The sequence below is a fragment of the Aquarana catesbeiana genome, linkage group LG06 (assembly GCF_042186555.1).
Source record: "Aquarana catesbeiana isolate 2022-GZ linkage group LG06, ASM4218655v1, whole genome shotgun sequence".
NCBI classification, from domain to species: Eukaryota; Metazoa; Chordata; class Amphibia; order Anura; family Ranidae; genus Aquarana; species Aquarana catesbeiana.
The window spans coordinates 190658601-190681532 of NC_133329.1; the positions used below are offsets into that span (position 1 = coordinate 190658601).

Sequence of the window (22932 nt, forward strand, 5' to 3'; positions counted from 1 at the left end):
CCTCTGTGTATTCCCCTGGATATACTCAGGAGACATGCCCACAGGCATAAAGATATCAGCTGTGCTGTACTCGTTCTTGAGCTGAGGCTGGAGGGTGTGTATAAGTAGGATTGTGTGACATCACATCCCTGCCTACTATTCCCTGGTCCTAAGCCACTCCCACAGACTAGGAGGGCTGAGACAAGCTTAGGGAGCATTTTTTATGAGGTACAGCTGTATGTATGTTTACAATAAAATGCATTAATGTATGACAGAATAATTTTTTTTATATTGGGGTTTACATCCACTTTAAGTGTAAGTCATGTTGTGTGTGTGTGTGTGTGTTGTTTTTTTTTTTTTTTTATATTGTGCACCTCAGTCTATAGTTCCAAAGTGGCTTCACTGAAAAAAAAAATTGATAATACACTTAAGCATCTGACAAAGTATTTTTATGTAACAAAAAGGTTATTAGTGTCGTTTGGCATTATTTTGGTACTGTATACCTGATTTTGTTTGTCTGATATGTTGCACCCTGCATTTTTACGGTAGAAAATGGAGAAACTGAAATGTCTCCTGAAGAATGCTGGGATCACAAAGATGAACCAAACGAAGCAGAACCAGGAGGTGGTTTCTCGGGAGATTGCGGGTCCGCTGAAGAGGTGGCTCAGGAAATGGAAGAGGAAGAGGAGATCACAAAACCCAAAACTGTTGTTGCCCCACCAGACGCCCCCAAAAAAGAGCATGTTAATGTGGTCTTTATTGGGCATGTTGGTATGTCAGCTTTTATCTTTATTTTACTAGTAGTGTGTACTTAAGTGAAAACCTGTTTAGACTGACAGATCACATCAAGGGGTTGGAACAGCCATTTACCTGTTTCGTTTGTAAATTTAAGATTGAGATATTAAGCTCTGTAAACAGACGAAGCAGTCGGTATTGGTAAATGTAAACACATTTTATATTTATATTATAACCTTTCCACGGTTATTGATTTAGCAATAATTTCTATATGAAAATGTAATATTTTCATAACTTATAATACATACAGGGCATATAGATATTTTGGGATATGCGGGGCTTGCAATATTGTCCTGTGAAAATGTGTTTTTCTAGTTTGACCAATCCAGTTTTAAAATTGGTGTCACTGTACATTAAAAGGGAACATTTTATGTTGTTTTTTTTTTTTTTTTTTTTTTTTAGGGGGGGGTGATCGCCAAGGGCCAATCAACACTGTTCAGAGGGTCAGGGGTCATTCAGCCTCATAGGACAGTCGGAGGAGAATGAAAACTCCTCCAAGTTTTAACCAGTGCCCTCCTGAACACTTGTAGAAGTCACAAGACTGCTATATACTGCTGAGAAAAGATATTTAGCAGTTTATATTTACTAAAATAATTGCCTTTTAATGTTGTGTTTTAGTAGCACTTTAAATTTTTGGATAGAATTTTAATTCTCATTTAATTAGGGATGCACTGAATGGGTTTTTTGGTGCCGAAACCGATAACGAAAATTTTCCTTGATCCCGAAAACCGATACCGAAACACTGATACCAAAAGTAACTGTTTTTAAAAATATTTTTATACAGGAGATGGTCAGCGACAGGGGACATGGTATAGGAGATGGTCAGAGATTGCAGAGATGGTACAGGAGATGGTCAAAGACTGCAGTGTTGGTACAGGAGATGGTCAGAGACTGCGGACATGGTACAGGAGATGGTCAGAGACTGCGGACATGGTACAGGAGATGGTCAGAGACTGCGGACATGGTACAGGAGATGGTCAGAGACTGCGGACATGATACAGGAGATCAATGCAGCCTCATCAATGCCCATCAGATGCAGCCAACCAGTGTCTCCAGTAGTGCATCCAGTGAAGGGAGAGAAGAGCCACCGCCTGTTTGATTACAGTGCTGGGAACATCACAGCTTTCATTTCAATAGCTGTGTGTTCCCCGCTGCGCGCCGTCACGTACAGCCCCTCCCCCTTGTCCGGGGAACTTTGATGGACAGATCAACCAACCCAGGGTGAGCCCCGCCCAGGCCCCACCCCATTTTCCACGCCAGTATCGGCAAAAATAATTTTTCGGCTTTTTGCTGAAAAGGGCCATTTTCGGATATGTTTCGGTGGTCGAAATTTTGGTGCATCCCTACATTTAATGTAAGTTAAAAAAAAATGCTCCAATGTTAAAGTGATACTAAAGTCTTTGTTAAAAAAAAGTCATACTTACCTGCTCTCTGCAGTGGTTTTGCACAGAGCAGCCCAGATCCTCCTGTTCTCGGGTCCACCACCGATGCTCCTGGCCCCTCCTGCCCCCATAGCAAGCAGCTTGCTGTGGGGGCACCTGAGCCCCTGCAATGTTTCCATTCAAACACAGGGCCAAGACTCATTGGCTCACTGACTTTGACAGCAGCAGGTGCCAATGGTGCCTGCTGCTGTCTCAGCCAATCAGGAGGGAGAGTCCCTGGACTTTGTGGCTCTCGTGCAACAACGCTGGATCGAGAGGGAGCTCAGGTAAGTATACTGGGGGCTGCTGCACACAGAGGATTGTTTATCTTAATGTCTTAAGATTAAATAAAAAAACTTCTGCCTTTAGAACCACTTTAACTGTAAAAAACATTAAACAGAAAAAAGTAAGGTGAGAAAAGAGATTAATTAGGCTTAACTCATGGATAATTTGTATTTAAAGCAGACCTTCAGTAATTTTTTCAGCTTTCCATCTATTAAATCTTCTGCCCTTGTTTTAATTTTGGATAGTAAAACATTTTTTCTTTCTGCCAGTAAATGCCTTTTATACAGCCCACTTCCTGTTTCTTGTCAGCTAAAAGGCCTAGGCCTATGACGACGTGCACAGCTCTCACTCTGAGTGAGTTTGTCAGGGAGGGAGGGGGGGATGAGTCATAAGAGGGCCAATAAGAGCTGCAGAGCTGGAGGTGTGCCTCTGTGTAAATTTAGGAAGTCAACAGGCAGCAGCTTCAGCTGCCCAGTTAAAATAGTTGCAGCATAATTTAGAATCACAGTATATATAAAATATGCAAAATAGTTGGAAGGAAGCTTCAGAATGGCAAAGATTTTTTTTTATTACCAACTATTTGAGCAGACTGCAGTTCCTCTAATGTTTTTTTTCTTCAGGTCATTTTATCTGTATCATTTGCAGGTTTGATCTGAGCATAAATCTACCATTCTAAATGGGGGGGGGGAGATTGAATAAAACTGCAACAGACAGCATCTGGAGCAGCTGTGCAAATTAACCAATTGGCTTCTAGCACCTTGTTCAGCATTACAAATAAGCCCTCGTTCATATTGGAGCGACGGGTCAAATCTCATGACAAGTCACAGCCTAATGCCAGCATAGGCACTGTTCCAATCGGTGCAGCACCGCACCAATTTGCAAAAGTAGTTCCTGCACTACATTTACAGGTTTTCAGGTAGTTTACCCATCATTCTGATTCCTGTAGTTTTTGGGATGTCCAAATAAAAAAAGGATTTTGACCTTCAGTGGTGTGCGGCCATTCTAATTTCAGTGAGCTTGAGTGCTTTCACACTGGAGCTGTGTGCAGCGTCTTTGGGGAGGTGGAGGAGCGGTGTATATACCACTCCTCCACCACCCCTGCCTATTGAAATGAATGGACAGTGCTGCTAAAGTGCTAAGGCAGCAGCGCTTTTTGGGCACATTTAACCCTTCGGCCGCTAGTGGGGGTTATAAGCGCCCTGCTAGCAGCCGCAAAGCCCCTGGCGCGGCTCAGTGTGAAAGGGCGCTAAATCTGCCCTTATGTTTGCAGGCATACATTTAAATTCACTACTGAGAAACAGAGTGGGATACAGCTTTCAAGGTGTTGATTCTCATCAGTTTGTAATTATTAGCTGCTAGTATTGATTTTTACAAGAAAGCAGATTGATGGCTGAAACAAAATTAAAAAAATACCCGGTTGCATCCTCCTGGTAAAATCACTTGAAGTACAGCGATGTACCGGTACGTCAGGATGAGATCCAGGAGCAGACTGACCCATCGGGCACTGCTCGAGGGTCTGGGACCAGTGGGGGGCCCCATGAGGCTCCTGGGGATGAAGCCAATGCCTGACCAAATCCCGAACGTCTAGTACTGCGCTCCACTCAGTGAGGATTCCTGTCAGCTGCTCCTCTGTCATGTCTGTGTTTTCCGCTCACTGCTTTACACACACTGAGGAAAATATCTGTAGAGCCGCTCCGCCTCCCAGCTCCACCCCCCAACTCCGGCTTTCATACCTGCATGGAGCGATAACTGATTCCCGCCGGTCTAATAATGGAACATGCCCGCCAGTCTAATAGAACACAAAGGAGGTTCCATATTTCCTGGGATGATGCAATAGAGGTTGTCTACCAGAATGGCCTGCTACAGTGAGTATGCATAATGGGATAAGGTAGAGCAATGCTATTGAAAGACTCTATGGTTTTACCACTTCAATACAGGGTATTTTCAGCCCCTTCCTGCCCAGACCAATTTTCAGCTTTCAGCGCTGTTACACTTTCAATAACAAATACGCGGTCATCCAACACTGTACCCATATTAAATTTTAATTTTTTTTTCCACCAGAAATAGAGCTTTCTTTTGGTGGTATTTGATCACCTCTGCGGTTTTTATTTTTTTTGCTATAAGGGGGGCTCCTATGATCTGTGGATGTCTCTAAGGAAGGGTGACATGGTAGGGCAGAACAATGTGATCTCTGCCACCTGTAACCATAATCAGTCATGATTCAACTGAGTCGAGACTAGGTGATCAACTTCATGATCTGGAATACCGAACCAGCAGCTGGTGGTTCATTTTCAGCCCTTGCTGACCAACCTGCCCGCTGGTGAGACCCACAATGCCAGCTTTGGGGAGAAGATCAGACAAGAGCCCGGCACTGGGGAGGAGATCCCAGCTGATCAGAGGCTTTGTACTGTGAGCCATGTATTATCTAGGAATATAGGGGCCTAGAGGTCTGGTGTTATCTAGGAGTGGGGGTATAGGGGGGTCTGGCGTTATCTAGGGTTGGGGGGAGGGGGCGGGGGAGAGTCTGGTCCTACTTAGGAAAAGGAGGGGTTTATGGGGTCTTGTTTTGTCCAGGAGTGAGGGATACGGGGTTCCCCAAAAACTTTCAGTGTTCAACTCTCTATGATCCCCGCAATTACTAGTAAGAAAAAAAAAAATCCCATAGTTTGTAGATATAACTTTTGCACAAACTAATCAATATCCGCTTATTGGGATTTTTTTTTTTTTTTTGGATATGTTTTATAGCAGAAAGTGGGGAAAAAAATATATAGAATTTTAGAGTTGCACGACTAATCGTCAATCGTTATCACGATTTTCTCACCTCGTCTTTCAGGACAGCACCTGGAGAGAGCGCAGCTCCACCCACTTCTCAGGAAACACTGCAGTTCCTTTAACTGCTTGCTGACCGCCGGCTGTCAATTGACGGCCAGGCAGCGCAGCTCTTGTGGTGGGGGGGCGTCATATGACGACCTCGCTTTCCTGGCCCACCAGGGGGCGCGCGCGAAGGCGCGCCATGTCACTGGGCACACGGTGCGCTGCCCGGCGACCGCGATGTCTGCCGGGCACCCGCGATTGCCGGTAACACAGCAGGACCGTGGATCTGTGTGTGTAGACACACAGATCCACAGTGCTGTCAGAGGAGAGGAGACCGATGGTATGTTTCCAATACAGAGGAACACCGATCGGTCTCCTCCCCTAGTGAGTCCCCTCCCCCTACAGTTAGAAACACTCCCTAGCAAACAGTTAACCCCTCGATCACCACCTAGTTTTAACCCCTTCTCTGCCAGTCACATTTATACAGTAATCAGTGCATTTTTATAGCACGGATCGCTGTATAAATGTGAATGGTCCCAAAAATGTGTCAAAAGTGTCCGATGTGTCTGCCGCAATATCGCAGTCACGATAAAAATCGCAGCTCGCCGCCATTACTAGTAAAAAAATAAAAAATAATAAAAATGTTCTAAATCTGTCCCCTATTTTGTAGACTCTATAAATTTTGTGCAAACCAATCAATATACGCTTATTGCGATTTTTTTTTTTTTTTTTTTTTTTTTTAAACCAAAAATATGTAGAAGAATACGTATCGGCCTAAACTGAGGAAGAAAATTTGTTTTAAAGAAAAAAATATTGGATATTATCGCAAAAAGTAAAAAAAAAATAGTTTTTTTTCAAACTTGTCACTCTTCTTTTGTTTATAGCACAAAAAATAAAAACCGCAGAGGTGATCAAATACCACCAAAAGAAAGCTCTATTTGTGGGGAAAAAATTAACACAATTTCATCTAGGTACAGTGTTGTATGACCGCGCAATTGTCATTCAAAGTGCGACAGCGCTGAAAGCTGAAAAATAGCTTGGGCAGGAAGGGGCTGAAAATGCACTGTATTGAGGTGGTTAAAGCCTGGACACTTCCAACATTGGCCTCAGTTGTAGTGTTTCCTCCGGCCATGGTGGAAGCGCTGCAGGGGACCAGGGGTGTGCTGCGCTCTCTCCAAGTGGAGGTAAGTTAAGGGCATACCTTGTTTGATGTCATTGTTTCTTTTCTAAGGCCCAGCCCATTACCCCCCTGATGGGTGGGGGGTATTATGGTGTCTCCTGCTTTTTGAGCCCGGGGAGGGCAGAGTCTGCCCGGGGGTCCCGTACCGATAGACGGCGGATTCGGACTGTCTCTGTCGCAAAGACTGGAAGCCTGCACTCGGCCGGTCCAAGTGGCGGGCGGTGTGCGGCGGCCTCCAGTTCCGGCCACTGAAACATGGAAGTGGGAGGCGGCCTTGGCCGTACAGTTTTCGGTCCTCGCAGCTGCGAAGGACCAGGGAAAATTCAAATCTTAAAAGAGGCAATGCTCTCTATATGGCTACCGGACGGCTTCTGTGTACTGGAGGATGGAGCCAGAGCAACCAGCAGTAGTGGCAGGAGCAAGAGCCACATGCACCGGCCAGACCCAGGTCTTGTTATAGGTTATCTTTGGAAGAGGTAGAGGACCTTCTAAAAACCATTCACACGACCCTGAATATTAAGGAGGATAAGACCCAATTGTCCTTACATGACAAGATGTATCAGGGTATGGACGAAGTCAAGCATCGCATGTTCCCGGTGCATAAAGTGCTGACAGATTCTATAAAGAGGGAATGGAAGGATCTAGAGAGGGCCCCTTTCTTTTCCAGGTCTCGTAAAAGGAGATTTCCCTTTGACGATGGCGCACAAGTTTGGAACAAGAGACCTTAACTTGATGCAGCTTTCTCGCAGGTATCTTGTAACACCGATTTAGCTTTTGAAGACATGGGGGTCTTGAAAGACACTATGGACCAAAAAGCTGACTCTTTATTGAAAAAAAGCTTGGGATTCTACACTAGCTAATATCAAGCCAGCTATGGCATCTATAGTGGTGGCCAGGAATTTAGAACACTGGCTGGAACAACCAAAGGGCCATATTGAGGCAGGTACTTCTCGGAAAGATTTGTTGGATACTTTGCCAGTCCTACAAAAGGCAGTAGGTTACATGGCGGATGCTTCGGCTAAGTCGGTGAAGATGTCCGCAAGATCTTCAGCTTTAACTCGGCTAGAAGAGCTTTGTGCGTCAAGACCTGATTGGGGGATTCGGCCTCAAACGCAGTTGTGTGGCCTACCCTTCAAGGGGGATCTGGTATTCGGCCCGGATCTTGACGCTGTTTTAGATAGAACAGCGGATAGGAAAAAAGCCTTTCCGGCCAAAAAGGTGACACCGCAACCTAAAAAGATTGTTTTTTTTACCAGACCAGGTACTCAAAGGAAACTGGACAAGAGAAACTTTGGAGGCCACAAAGGGGTCGCGGGAATTCCAGAGGGTTACACACTGGAGTTCTTGGAAAGCCCACCGTCTCGTTTTTATGTGACACGGCTCCCCAGAGATCAGGAGAAATCTGTGTCGATGACATCACTCTTGCAGGAATTCTTTCAACAGAAGGTAATTATCCCAGTACCCCAGGGGGAGGAAGAACTAGGGTGGTGTTCTCATGTTTTTCTGGCAAAGAATCCGTCAGGAAACTTCAGGTTAATACTGAATTTAAAGATCTTAAACGGGCCCATCCGGTACAAAATGTTTCGTATGGACACAATTTATTCCGTGAGTAAACTCCTGGGTGCTTTCTAGCCTCCATAGATTTAAGGGACGCATACCTGCATGTTCCCATAACACTGGCATCACAGAGATGCGTGTATCTGGCAATTAGAGCAGGGGCAGTGGTGTCACACTTTCAGTTCAACGCTCTCCCGTTCGGTCTCTCTGCTTCCCCAAGGATCTTCACGAAGATCATGGCAGAAGCATTGGCAACACTCAGGTTGGAAGGGTATCTGTACTACCATATCTGGACGACCACCTTCTTTTTTTTGCCAGCTCAGAGGATCTTTTACGCAGGGATCTGAAAAGGGCACAGAGCCATTTAGAGAGTCTGGGTTGGATTTTGAACAAAAAAAAAATCAAGCCTAATTCCCTCTCAAGTGATTATTTTCCTGGGCTATGTTATTGACTCATTACAGGAAAAGATTTTCCTCCCGGAGGTAAAGATAGTAAGGGTACATACAGGCAGCAGCAAAGAGTGCAGACAAATGTGGCTGTTACAGTTCAAGCAGCCATGTCCACACGGGCTTCTTACAGTCTCTATCCCAGCTGTTCAGTGGGCCCGCCTCCATGTGAGAGACCTCCAGCAGGCTGTTATACAGAGTTGAGCCTACGGAGAGTCTTTGGAAAAACAGATAAGGATCCCGTCCCCAGTAAAAAGAAAGTTATGGTGGTGGAGGGATCAGACGAATTTGAGCAAGGGTTTGCTCCTGAATTTTTGCTGCAGCAAAAATTCTGACAGATGCGAGCTCCTGGGGGGGGTGAGGTACACATCTCGAACCAGTTGGCCCAGGAGTCCTGGTCAGTGGAGGAGTCCAGGAGATCCTCAAACTGGAGGGAATTAAGGGCCCTTTTCCTGGGGTTGTGGGCCTTCAGACAGATGATCCGAGGCTAGCACATCCAGGTATTGTCGGACAATGCCACGGCAGTGGCTTACATCTTAAGGCAGGGGGCATAAGGAGCGGCGTCTTCTAGACTTAGCCCTACAGACTATGACCTGGGCAGAGGACAATGTAGCATCCCTAACAGCAGTACATCTGAAGGCCAGCCTAAACCAGATAGCAGACTTTTTTTTCTTTGTATTTTTTTAACTTTCAATATATTTTTATTTTATTATTCAAATAGGACAATGTCATAGAAAGTATATTCAATAAATGGTAAAACCTAGAGATGTGAAATTAAGCATAGACATCTGAATGTCCTTCCATCAGGATATGTCAAGATACAACACCTCAAAACTTTAAGCTGAGAAATAAAGTATATTTGGTGGATTGGTGAGGTTAACAGGATGCACTAACATAGAGGGATATAATTCGTTAATGGCCAGGTCATTAAATATGGTTCTAATTCTTTAGGGATTAGTTGCATACAGTCAGGTCCATAAATATTGGGACATCCACACAATTCTAATATTTTTGGCTCTATACACCACCACAATGGATTTGAAATGAATCAAACAAGACGTGCTTTAACTGCAGACTTTCAGCTTTAATTTGAGGGTATTTACATCCAAATCAGGTGAACGGAATTATAACAGTTTGTATATGTGCCTCCCACTTTTAAGGGACCAAAAGTAATGGGACAATTGGCTGCTCAGCTGTTCCATGGCTAGGTGTGTGTTCCCTCATTATCCCATTTACAAGGAGCAGATAAAAGGTCCAGAGTTCATTTCAAGTGTGCTATTTGCATTTGGAATCTGTTGCTGTCAACTCTCAATATGAGATCCAAAGAGCTGTCACTATCAGTGAAGCAAGCCATCATTAGGCTGAAAAAACAAAACAAACCCATCAGAGATGGCAAAAACATTAGGTGTGGCCAAGTCAACTGTTTGGAATATCCTTAAAAAGAGAGAACGCACCGTTGAGCTCAGCAACACCAAAAGACCCGGAAGACCACGGAAAACTGTGGTGGATGACCAAAGAATTCTTTCCCTGGTGAAGAAAACACCCTTCACAACAGTTGTCCAGATCAAGAACACTCTCCAGGAGGTAGGTGTATGTGTGTCAAAGTCAACAATCAAGAGAAGACTTCACCAGAGTGAATACAGAGGGTTCACCACAAGATGTAAACCATTGATGAGCCTCAAAAACAGGAAGGCCAGATTAGAGTTTGCCAAACATCTAAAAAAGCCTTCACAGTTCTGGAACAACATCCTATGGACAGATGCGACCAAGATCAACTTGTACCAGAGTGATGAGAAGAGTATGGAGAAGGAAAGGAACTGCTCATGATCCAAAGCATACCACCTCAGTGAAGCATGGTGGTGGTAGTGTCATGGCGTGGGCATGTATGGCTGCCAATGGAACTGGTTCTCTTGTATTTGATGTCACTGCTGACAAAAGCAGCAGGATGAATTCTGAAGTGTTTCGGGCAATATCAGCTCATATTCAGCAAAATGCTTCAGAACTCATTGGACGGCGCTTCACAGTACAGATGGACAATGACCCGAAGCATACTGTGAAAGCAACCTAAGAGTTTTTTAAGGGAAAGAAGTGGAATATTATGCAATGGCCAAGTGAATCTCCTGACCTGAATCCGATTTGAGCATGCATTTCACTTGCTGAAGACAAAACTGAAGGGAAAATGCCCCAAGAACAAGCAGGAACTGAAGACAGTTGCAGTAGAGGCCTGGCAGAGCATCAACAGGGATGAAACCCAGCGTCTGGTGATGTCTGTGTTCCAGGCTTCAGGCTGTAACTGACTGCAAAGGATTTGCAACCAAGTATTGAAAAGTGAAAGTTTGGATGATTGTTAATCTGTCCCCATTACTTTTGGTCCCTTTAAAGTGGGAGGCACATATACAAACTGTTATACCTACACTGTTCACCTGATTTGGATGCAAATACCCTCAAATTAAAGCTGCAAGTCTGCAGTTAAAGCACGTCTTGTTTGTTTCATTTCAAATCCATTGTGGTGTATAGAGCCAAAAAGATTAGAATTGTGTCGATGTCCCAATATTTATGGAGCTAACTGTAGAATCCCCATGAGCCATTTAGACCTGTATTACTAGGAATGGTGATAGCACAAGGAAAAGGTATAGCATAAGAACCAAATAAGGGGGATAGGTAAGGGAAAGGGAGGGGTGGGGGGTTCCCTTGTGCCCTTTTTCATAAGTATCAACTACGTAGAATTATATGTAATATCAAGTCATCTTGTATCTCTAACATTTACTGTTTATCAGATATTCTTAGAGAGGAATAAAGAAAGGAAGAAAAGCAGAGGAAGAGGGAAAAAAAAGAAAGGGGGAAGGGTCAGTCAGAGGTGAATCGGGAGGGAGAAATTATATATCTTATCCATGGATCCCATAGCACATTGAATTTCTTAGCATTGTTGCGGAGAGTTCAGGTGAGGCTATCATTGACCATGATCCAGTTAAGCTTATTCTTCAGAGTCAATAGGAACTATCGACTGCTTCCATTATTTAGCAATGGTTATTCTGGCATCCAAGATTATGTATATGATTAGCTTCGATTTTTTTTTTTTTTTTTTTTTCTTTTTAGGGATTTCTTCAGGAAGTTTTTAAAAGTGCAGTTTCCGGGATCTACGGTTATTAACCCCTGTCATTGAGTACACCAGGTTGAATATACAAATCCAAAATCTAGTGATAGTTGGACACTGCCACCAAATGTGGTACATCGTACCCACCTGGCCACATCGTCTAAAGCACATAGGAGATGCAGATGGATGCGTCTTAGCGACCCTGGTTGGTACTAAATACCAGCGAAGGAGGGTTTTATAATTGGCTTCAATTAGTGTTGTGTTAATGGATACTTTAGATAAAGTATAAGCCATATCTTGCCAGTCAGATAATTCAAAAGTGATTCAAGTCCCGTCGGGTCAATAAGAGTGGCATATACTGTAGATATTCGTCCCCACAGAAGGTCCTTCGTTTGACAAGATAATTCAAAATTTGTTAGTGTAAGAGGTCTATATAATTAAGTTTAGAACGTATAAAGGAAATAAGTTGATTATACCTAAACAATTCACTAGAGGGCATCTGCATTGTGTCTTTAAAGTGTTGCAAAGGGTAGGGTTGATTTCCATCAAGTTAGTCACCTATCCTAAGGAGTCCCTTATTGAGTCACCTTTTAAATTAGGGAGGCCAAGCCCACCACATGATTTTGAGGCATGTAACGTCAATTTGTTCATGCAAGGCTTTTTATTACCCCAAATAAAATGGAGAACATCTGATTGTAGTCGTTGTAGTTCTCCCTTCGGGACTGCAATAGGTAAAATTCTAAAATAATAAAGTATCCTGGGTAGAAATGTCATCTTAATAGAATTGATTTTACCGAACCAAGATAAGGGATAGTATGCTCATTGTTGAAGGTCTTCCCGGAGTCGGTGAAAGAGTGGAGGATAGTTAGCCCGATACAGTGTGTAAATCGAAGACGTCAGTTGGATGCATAGATATGGAATGGAGCTTGATGCCCATTGAAAATTATAGGTGGATTGTAATTTCTGTTCTGTCGAGGGGGGCAAGGAAATATTAAGAGCCATTGTTTTATGAGTATTTAAAGCGAGCCCTGAGAGCTGAGAAAATTGATGAAACAGACAGCAGAGTAGGTAGAGTGACTTTAGGATTAGTAATGTACATGATGTCGTCAGCAAACAGAACATTTATGCTCAAGTTGTCCACAACTTACTCCTTGTATTTTAGGGATTGAATTGTGACAGCTAAAGGTTCAATTGCTAATGCAAAAAGTAATGGAGAAAGTGGGCAGCCCTGTCTTGTTCCACGTCAAATAGGAAGTGGAGGTGATCTATAACCACGAATGGAGACCCAGGCCGACGGATTGCTATACAGTGTTTTTAACAATGAAATGTAGAACCAAATCCAAAGGCCTCTAAAGTGGTAAATAAATCTCAGTTCAAGCTATCAAAGGCTTTATGAAGATCCAATGAAAGTAGTAACAGTTCCCTAGACCAAGGAGCATCCCATTTAGAATAAACTGCTGAAATCAATGTTATAGATCGGCGAATCTGGTCTAGCGTTTTGCGTTTATAAAGCAGAGATTGGTCTTTATGGATATACTGTGGTAGAAAAGCAGTCAGTCACAACGCTAAAAGCTTCGTAAGAATTTTGAGATCACAATTAATCAATGATATAGGGCAGTAAGTAAGAATATCAGTGGAGACTTTGGTTTAGGTATAACACTAATGGAAGCCCTGTTTTCGTCTAAAGGTACTTCGCCACCATCTTGCAAGGAATTGAACTAGAGAGCCATATGAGGAACCAGTTGTTCAGAAAACTTTTTATAATATTTATTGGGGAGGCCATCAGGGCCAGGCGATTTATGTAAAGACAACAATTTAACAGTATTGTGTATTTCTTCACATGTAATGGGTTGGTCCATAAGTTGCCTATGAGATTCCATAAGATGGTAGTGTGTAGGAAATTGTTGATAGAGGTAGACATGCAGCCCTGGGCTGGGGTATATAGGGTAATATAGAAGTCTTGAAATTCGCAAAGAACTTTTTGAGGGTTTTGGGAGAGATTGTCCCCTGAGTCTAATTTTTGGGAGAGCAGTATGTGTGCGTTTAGTAGCAAGTCTACGTGCCAGCAATGAGCCCGGTCGGTCACGCCAGGTAAAAAATGTATGATTAGTCCAGCGTAGGCATTTCTCCGCTTTCGTGGTAAGGCAAATAGTGAGTTCTGTACAGGCATGTTCAAGTTTGAACAAACAAGTCTGGATGTGGGGAACGTTTGTGTTGGGTAGCTAGAGTTTCATATTCCTTAGTTCTGACCATAATTTATTGCAAGCTTTTTTAAGTTTGGATGCCAACTGTATCAAGAAACCTCGTATTGAGGCTTTGTGTGCGGCCCAATTAATGGCAGGAGTGGTATCTTCTGCTTTATTAATATCAAAGTAAGCTTTAAGGTGAGTCATAATATCTAAGCAGTAAGATTTGTTACGGATGATCGGTTCATTTAGCCTCCAGTGGGATCTAGCTAACTTGATCGTTAAGTTAGAAAATATTAGAATCACAGGGTCATGGTCAGACCAAGGCGTCGACACTATCTTGGCTGCAGTCAATTTGGGTAAGAGTCCCGAAAGGAGAAACACATGATCGATACGTGAATAACGATTATGAGCCCTAGGAAAGTGGGAATAGTCACGAGCGGTAGGGTTGACCTCCCTCCAAGCATCGACTAGGTTGTGATGATGTAACAGCTGAGCAAATATACGGCTTTGTTTGGGTGGGGACTGAAGTTAAGTGAGATTTGTCTAGTATATGGTCTAATGCTATATTAGTCACCAGCTAGGATCACATCTCCCTCAAATTCCGGCGCCGAAGATCGGAGCAAGGATTTGAAATATGCTACCTGGTTTCGTATTGGGGGCATAATAGACCAAAAATGTCACTAAATTACTCCCTAGGTGTCCCTTTACCATTAGTTACCTTACCTCCTGGTCCTTCATTATTTTAGGTTCAGTGAATGAGAGTCGTCCCTATAAAGCGCCACCCCTCGTTTTTTCTTCCTGGCATTAGCAAAATAACAAACGGGGTAGTGTCTTTATGTATATAGCGGGGGGGGGGGGGGGGGGTGAAGGAAGAAGAAAGGTGTGTTAGGTGTGTTTTCCTGAAGAGCTACAATATCAGCACCCAGCGATTTTGTAATAGTTAAACACCTTAATACGTTTAGATGGGGAGCCCAACCCCTGAACATTATGCGAAAGCAGTCGTATGGTTCCGTTCAGGTCAGTTAACTTGGACATGGCAAAAGGTATAAACGGCTGTAACAGGTAAACTTACCCACCGATTCCAATGTATGGGTATATCCGGAGACCGAGAACCTCTGGCTGACCCTCAAGGAAGAGAAGGGGAAAAAAGGTTAAAAATGGAGAAAGAGTAGTCGATACATGGGCTTAGAGACACCCAGTATCAGGGAGTATAACATGGAAAAACAAATTGAACGACTGAAACAAAATATAGTATAACCATGTATTCCAGAACACTGGTTCTGGGAGTGCGGGAGTCTCCACCAAGGGTAATGGGGGGAGTCCCACAGACAAGGAGAGTGCATAGCCTCCTCCCGCCACAAATATTAAATAGCAAGTAAAATGCCCTGCTAAATGTTCCTGAACAAAAAAAACAAAGCACAAAAACAAGAAAAAACAAACGTACAGTAATAATGGACCCACAATTCATAGACTTAGCAAATATTTTTCAAGACAAATGGGTCCCAAGTTTGATAATATCAGAACGATCTAAAAGGTAATAGATACCAGGTGTATGGTATAATGGAAGAAGAGAAAAAAGGGGGTGGGGGGGGTTAACCAAACCTAGGCAGCAGCTAATGTCCCGTAATAGGACCACTGAGAAGCCACTGCTGTAAGGTATCAAACAAAACAAAACAAAAAAAAGCAAGGCAATATGGATCAGTCAGGAGTTTCTCAGGTAACTTGGCGTGAGGTTGCGGATTTCTCCAAGGACTGGGAAAGACACAAGAGGTGAAAGCGGAGGATGAGGGCTGTTGGATCTTGATGGGTCGAGAGATGAGGGATTATGAGATACTGTAAATCCCAACTTCAGCAAAATCTTTTCACCGTCTGCGAATGTAGAAAAGGCATATGATCGATTGATATATGTGAATTGTAAATGGAAAGGATAGTTCCAGCCATACCGAATGTTGAATCAGAGGGGAAAGCAACTGTTTAAATGCTCTTCTTTTTTGAATGGTAGCCTGGGAAAGTCTGCAATGACTTGAATTTGATAACCTTCAACTTCCAGGTCTGGGTGTTCACTGGCATATCGCATGACCCCTTCCTTGACCCTGAAGAAATGGGGTTTTACAATCCTGTCTCGGTGAGGCCCATCTAGTTTCAGAGGAACTAGGGCTCTGAATGTGATCGATCTCCATGTGGATTTTGTCAATATCTGGGACAGCTGATTGCATGAGGGAAGAAGTGATGGAGATTATGTCTTTAACCGATTCTGGTAAACCACAGATGCGGAAATTATACCGTCTGGCACGGTTTTCAAGATCGTCAATTCTAGTGTGAGCTTCCTCCAGACGATTGTGGAGTTCAATCATGGTAGAGTTCTGTGCTACTCTGTGGACAGTGTCATCAACTTTGGATTCAATACTGTCTAACCGACATCCTAAATTCTGAAAATCTTGCTTCAGATCAGAGGTCAGTTTAGATGTTACTTTCTCTAACTCCTTTTTCAACATGTCCGCAAAGCGTGCAAGGAGATAGTATCTGGAGAGTATGGTAATGGTGCAGTCAAAGCATCTGGGGATCCCTCAGAACTGTCAGGATCTATATCTTGGCAACTGGTCTAGCTAAGGAATATATCAGCCATATCCTTTTTCTAAAGCAGATAAAGTATGGGAAGCAGGGCTTGGACAGAAATAAAGTCTGTGACAGGGATCTGGCAGGGCTGGATGAGGGACAGGGATGGTCTGTCGACTCACCTAAGGATTGGAAGGCTGTGGGGGAGCCCATGCAGAGCGATCCGTGAGTGGATGACTGTCCCCTGTTCTGCTGTTGCTGTCCCTTCCCTGTTTGTACAGGGTTCATGCCATCATGGTCGCCATCTTGAATTTTTTTTTTAGCTGAACCACGAGGCAGGTATGAAATGCCACCACAGGTCTTTCCCGTTGATCAGGTGAGCATGGGGGGTGTGCTCCGCGCTGTGTGCCGGCCGTCCCGGTATTGTGCTGGGACGAGCGGGGTAGGAGGGCTGCTACTGAAGGCTCTGTGTGCCGGGAGTGTGCGGAGCAGTCTAGGCTTGCAGCCGCTCCGGCCGCCTGCGCATGTGCTCTCCCAGATAGCGGACTTTTTAAGCAGAAAAAGGGTGCTAGAGTCGGAATGAAGCCTGAGTCAGGAGGTCTTTCAGCGGATAGTGGATGCACTGGCGCAGCGCTGGACCTTCCGTTTGTTATGCTTTTCCCCCTATACAAATGATCCTGTTGGTACTCAGGAAGCTACAGGTAGAAAAGACAACTCTGATTTTAGTGGCCCCATATTCGCCCAAGAGGCCTTGTTTTTCAGGCCTACTTAAATTGGCGGTAGAGTCCCATTGGTTACTTCTGGTCCAAAGGGACTTGCTGACTCCCAACGTAGGTCAACTCAACCTGGCAGCTTGGTTACTGAGGAGCAAATCCTGAGGAGTAAGGGTTTGTCCGATTTTAATTTGTACCCTGCTAAATAGGAAGAGTGTCACAAGGGCCATTTATTTTTAAACCTGGAAATGCTTCAATTTCTGGTGTGATTCAAAAAAATTACTCTCCAAAGGAGAACTTTTCTGTTCTGGAATTTCTTCAGGACGTAATAGAGAATGGTTTGGCAGCAAGCACCTTGAAAGTTCAGGTAGCTGCACTATCAGTTTTTTTTTTTGTTTGTTTTTTTTTTTTTTTGAGAGGTTATTTCTAGACCCTTGGATCGTCGGGTTTTTCAAGGCAGACCAGTGCCTTTTTAAGTGTTTTTCCCAAATGGAATCTATCGGTTGTTTTGCAGGGTCTCAAGAGTTATTTCTACCAACATTCTGTACAAATCCAACAGGCCCTAAAAGAGCATTTCATAGTCTGGACGTAAGGAGATGCATTTTTCGCTATCTTGAGGTAACAAAGGAGTTTATCCAAATCTTTTTGTTTTATTTTCTGGGTCTCATAAGGGTTACGGAGCTTCTGAAAGCACGATTGGTAAATGAGTTCGGATGGCTAGCCACGAAGCTTATAGGGCTGCGGAAATAGAACCTCCCACAGAGGGGTAGTGGCCCATTCAACTCTGGCTGTAGCTACGGCCTGGGCAGAACGAGCTGGAGCTTCGCCATGGCGAATTCGTAGGGCGGCCACATGGTCAAGTTATTCCACCTTTACTCATTATAGGATGGACCTGCTCTGGGCAGCGGAGCAGTCGTTTGGCAGGAAGGTCCTGCGAGCGGTGGTCCCACCCTAAGAGTAAGTACTCGATTATTATCTCCAGGTGCTGTCCTGAAAGACGAGGTGAGAAAACCTTAGTTAGACTTAACGGTAACTGTATTTCTACGAGTCTTTCAGGACAGCGCCAATGACCCTCCCTTCGGTTATAAATGTTTAGAAATGTTAATGTGTTGTGGTTGCTATGTTCTGCTTATATAATTTCAGCATGGCTGGAGGTACTCTAACAAAACTGAGGCCATTGTGGAAGTGTCCAGGCTTTAAAGGGATAACTGCAGTGTTTCCTGGGAAGTGGGTGGAGCTGCGCTCTCTCCAGGTGCTGTCCTGAAAAACTCCTATAAATACAGTTACCGGTAAGGCTAACCAAGGTTTTTTCCCCGTTGCAATGAGGAAAGTTTAACCACTTAAACATTAAACCTTTTTCTGACATTTGTTGCTTTAAAGTTAAAATAATTTTTTGCTAGAAAATTACTTTGAACCCCCAAAAATTACTTTAACCACTTCAGCCCCAGAAGAATTTACCCCCTTCCTGACCGGAGCACTTTTTGCGATACGGCACTGCATCGCTTTAACTGACAATTGCGTGGTCGTGCTAAGTTGCACCCAAACAAAATTGACATACTTTTTTTTTTTTTTTTTTTTCCCCCACAACTAGACCTTTCTTGTGGGGGTATTTGATCACCTCTGCGTGTTTTATTTTTTGCGCTATAAAAAAAAAAAAGAAACATTTTGGAAAAAAAAAAGCAATATTTTTTACTTTTTGCTATAATATCCCCCAAAAATGTATACAAAAAACTAATTTTTGTCAGTTTAGGCCGATATTTATTCTATATATTTTTGGTAAAAAAATCGCAATAAGCTTATATTGATTGGTTTGCGCAAAAGTTATCGCGTCTACAAAATGGGGGATAGATTTATGGCATTTTTATTTATTTATTTTTTTATTAGTTATTGCGGCGATCTGCGATTTTTATCGTGACTCACATTATGGTGGACACTTTTGACGCTATTTTGGGACCATTCTCATTTTTACAGCGATCAGTGCTATGAAAATGCACTGATTACTGTATAAATGACACTGGCAGGGAAGGGGTTAAACACTACGGGGCGATCAAGGGGTTGTGTCATATATTTTGTGGGCTCCTTGAGGGTAGGGACCGATGTGAGTGTGTCATATGTGTGGAGCGCTGCGTAAAAATTGACACAGCGCTATATGGGTACCTTAATTAAAAAAAAAATAGGGATAATTGTAGACACTCACTCAGGTTGAACTCGATGGACTGGTGTCTTTATTCAACCTTGCTACTAACTAACTATGTGTCCTAGGGAGTGATTCTTACTGTAGGGGGGATGGGCTACCACTGACATGACATCGATCACTGCTCCTGATGACACGGAGCAGTAGATTCCTGTTGTGTCACTAGGCAGATGAGGGAAATTCCATGATTACAAAGGCATCTCCCAGTTCTTGCGCTCCGTGACATGATCGCGGGCCCCCGGCGGACATAGAGTCCGCGGAACCCGCGTGCGCGTTCACGGAATATGCAGCAGACCAGCGTGCTCACAATGGCGTGCCTTAAAGGGGACGCACAGGTACGCCCATTTGCGCAGCCATGCCATTGTGCCGACGTACTTTGTCGTGCACTTGTCGGCAAGCGGTTAATGAATTTAAGAAAACTAACCAGTAAAGTTAGCCCAATTTTTTTTGTATAATGTAAAAGATTTTACACTGCGAGAATCGTGATCTTTATTCTAAGCAAATAAAATCGTGATTCTCATTTTGGCCAGAATCGTGCAGTGTGTGTGTGTGTGTGTGTGTGTGTGTGTGTATATATATATTATAACTTTTGTTTTAAATTGCCAGTTTTTTGTTTATAGCATGAACAGAGGTGATCAAATACCACCAAAAGAAAGCTCTATTTGTGGGGGGGGTGGAAATAACGCAGGGCTGAATAGCAAAAAAATTACCTGGTCATGAAGGAAGGGTAAATCTTCCAGAGGTCAATTAGTTAAATATGTATTTTGAACATAGTGTAGAGCAATTCTGTGATGAATGCCTGTAATGTGGGCAGTGCAATATAAAGTTGTGCTTATAAGTTTTAATACCCTGGCAGAATTTGATTTCTTGGCCATTTTACAGAGAATATGAATGATAAACATTTTTCATTCATGGTTAGTGTTTAGCTAAAGCCATTTATTATCAATCAACTGTGTTTACTCTTTTTAAATCATGACAACAGAAACTACCCAAATGACCCTGATCAAAGGTTTACATATCCTGGGGATATTGGCCTTAGAACATGCACACAAGTTGACACACAGGGGTTTGGCTATTAAAGGTAACCATCTTCACCTGTGATCTGTTTGTAATAAGTGTCTGTGTATAAAAGGTCAATGAGTTTCTGGACTCCTGACAGACCCCTTGCATCTTTCATCCAGTGTTGCACTGACGTTTCTGGATTCTGAGTCATGGAGAAAGCAAAAGAATTGTCAATGGATCTGCGGGAAAAGGTAGTTGAACTGTATAAATCAGGAAAGGTATATAAAAAGATATCCAAGGAATTGAGAATTCCAATTAGCAGTGTTCAGACTTCTAATCAAGAAGTGGAAAATGAGGGGTTCTGTTGAAGCCAAACCACGGTCAGGTAGACCAACTAAAATTTCTGCCACAACTGCCAGGAAAATTGTTCGGGTTGCAAAGAAAAACCCACAAATAACTTTGTTGATGAAATACAGGACTCTGAAAACGTGGTGTGGCTGTTTCAAGATGCACAATAAGGTGGCACTTGAAGAAAGATGGGCTGCATGGTCGAGTCACCAGAAGAAAGCCATTACTATGCAAATGCCACAAAGTATCCTGCTTACAATAAACCAAACAGCACAGAGACAAGCCTCAAACTTTCTGACAGTCATTTGGAGTGATGAGACCAAAATGGAGCTTTTTGGCCACAACCATAAACGCTACTGTGACGAAAATGTAAGCATAGGATAGTTTTGCCTTAACAAGATGTGGTGTGATCTGTAGAAGTAGTGTAATTGTAGATTGTTTAAATCTGGGTTATTAAAAATATGATTCAAAATATATATTCAATGGCAGTCATGCACATATGTTCTTTCGTTAGCATTTGAAAAGGACAGATTGTTTTTTCTAGGATCGAAGTGACACCTAGATGCCAATAAAAGTTCCCATTAGAGTAAACAGATTGCCACCATCCTGAGGCTTCAAAGAAAACTGCTAGTCATTTTGGCTACATTGATCCGTAGGGGGAATTTGCAAGGCTCCAGGCAGTCTGTAAACTTTGATTAATACCAACAGATCTAAGGAACCTAGTTTATCTCTCATAAAAGCTAAAATATTAGTGTCAGAGAGATGAAAATCCTTTTGATCGTACACCTAATGGGTTACGTGTACATGTAACTCTGTATGTTTAGCAGGTGTGGAATCCTAGAGAACCACACAAAACCGTTGTATGGCGCCTGATTGCAGCAGGCAGGCAGTGATTGGTACTGTTGCGATCGGAATGATGCGCTGATATCGGAAATCCTATCCATGACCCAGCAATCAACGCCGTTCTGGGCCAATTTGACTCTGGTCATTTCAGAACACAATCGTTCTGTGGGCTGAGACGGGAACACCCCCCAGGGTTGATTGGCCAAGGGCTAGGGTCCAGCCCACATCCATATTTCTATAAATTGGGTAGCCTGAGATATGGACCACGAAGCCAGTTCGAAACTGGGGAGTTCCCACATGTTCCAGTATGCTTCTACAAGATAGACTGTTGGGTGGTGGCAGGCTATCGTTTATTGTGGGTGTGGGGACAGTGGGAAGAGTGATTAACACCGGGGTTCAAGCTTGCAGGATAGCTGGAGGAACCCTAGAAAGGTATAGTAATTGCTAGACTGCTCCCCAACCCTTAGAGTGCACCAGATTGTATGTAAGATTCGTATCTGCCTGTGTGTGGTCAGCTAGCTGGATTGGAGTGGAGTCTCCCTCTAGTGGTGGCCCAAGGTAGTGCAGGCTGTGAAAGTATACAGCCAGTCCTACATGCTCAGTATAAGTTCCCCCTTATTCCCTTAGTTCCTCATATACCCCGGTCACGGAACGCATGTCGCGGTTAGTCGCCGTGGGCCTGTGCGAATTCATGACAGCTACATTTGGAGAGGGTTCAACAAGGCCCATGATTAACCAGTTCAGCCCCATTTGGCTGGCAAAAGACCAGAGCGTTTTTTGCGATTCGGCACTGCGTCGCCTTAACTGACAATTGCGTGGCTGTGCGACATGGCTCACAAACAAAATTGACGTCCTCTTTTTTCCCACAAATAAAGCTTTCTTTTGGTGGTATTTGATCACCTCTGCGTTTTTTATTGCGCTATAAACAAATAGCGCCGATTTTGAAAACGCAGTATTTTTTTACTTTTTGCTATATCCCCAAAAAATATATAAATAAATATATATTTTTTCCTCAGTTTAAGCTGATACGTATTCTTCTACATATTTTTGGTAAAAAAAATTGCAATAAGCATTGATTGGTTTGCGCAAAAGTTATAGCGTCCCCAAAATAGGGGATAGTTTTATGGCAATTTTATTTATTTTTTTTACTAGTAATGGTGGCGATCAGCGATTTATTTTTTTTTTTTTTTTGTGTGACTGCGACATTATGGCGGACAGATCGGACACTTTTAGCGCTATTTTGGGACCATTCACATTTTATACAGCGATCTGTGCGATTTAAAAATGCATTGATTACTGTGTAAATGTGACTGGCAGTGAAGGGGATAACCACTAGGTGGCACTGTAGGGGTGTGTGTCCTAGGGAGTGATTCTAACTGGGAGGGGGGGGGGCTATATGTGACACGACACTGATCACCGCTCCTGATAACTGGGAGCTGTGATCAGTGTCAGTAGGCAGAACGTGGAAATGCCATATATATATATATATATATATATATATATATATATATATATA

General features: G+C 43.2%; 1 protein-coding gene across 4 annotated transcripts in view; it reads left to right on the forward strand.

Moving 5' to 3' along the window:
* The window catches only part of GSPT1 (G1 to S phase transition 1), a 455031-nt gene that overhangs the window by 148820 nt on the left and 283279 nt on the right, over positions 1 to 22932 (forward strand). For 3 of the 4 annotated variants that reach the window (XM_073591172.1, XM_073591173.1, XM_073591174.1), the window contains one exon: positions 529 to 750. The exons of the other annotated variant lie outside the window; for it this stretch is intronic. In XM_073591172.1, the coding sequence (XP_073447273.1) occupies positions 529 to 750 (222 nt within the window). The remainder of the gene's footprint in view (positions 1 to 528; positions 751 to 22932) is intronic. 4 annotated transcript variants of the gene reach the window in all.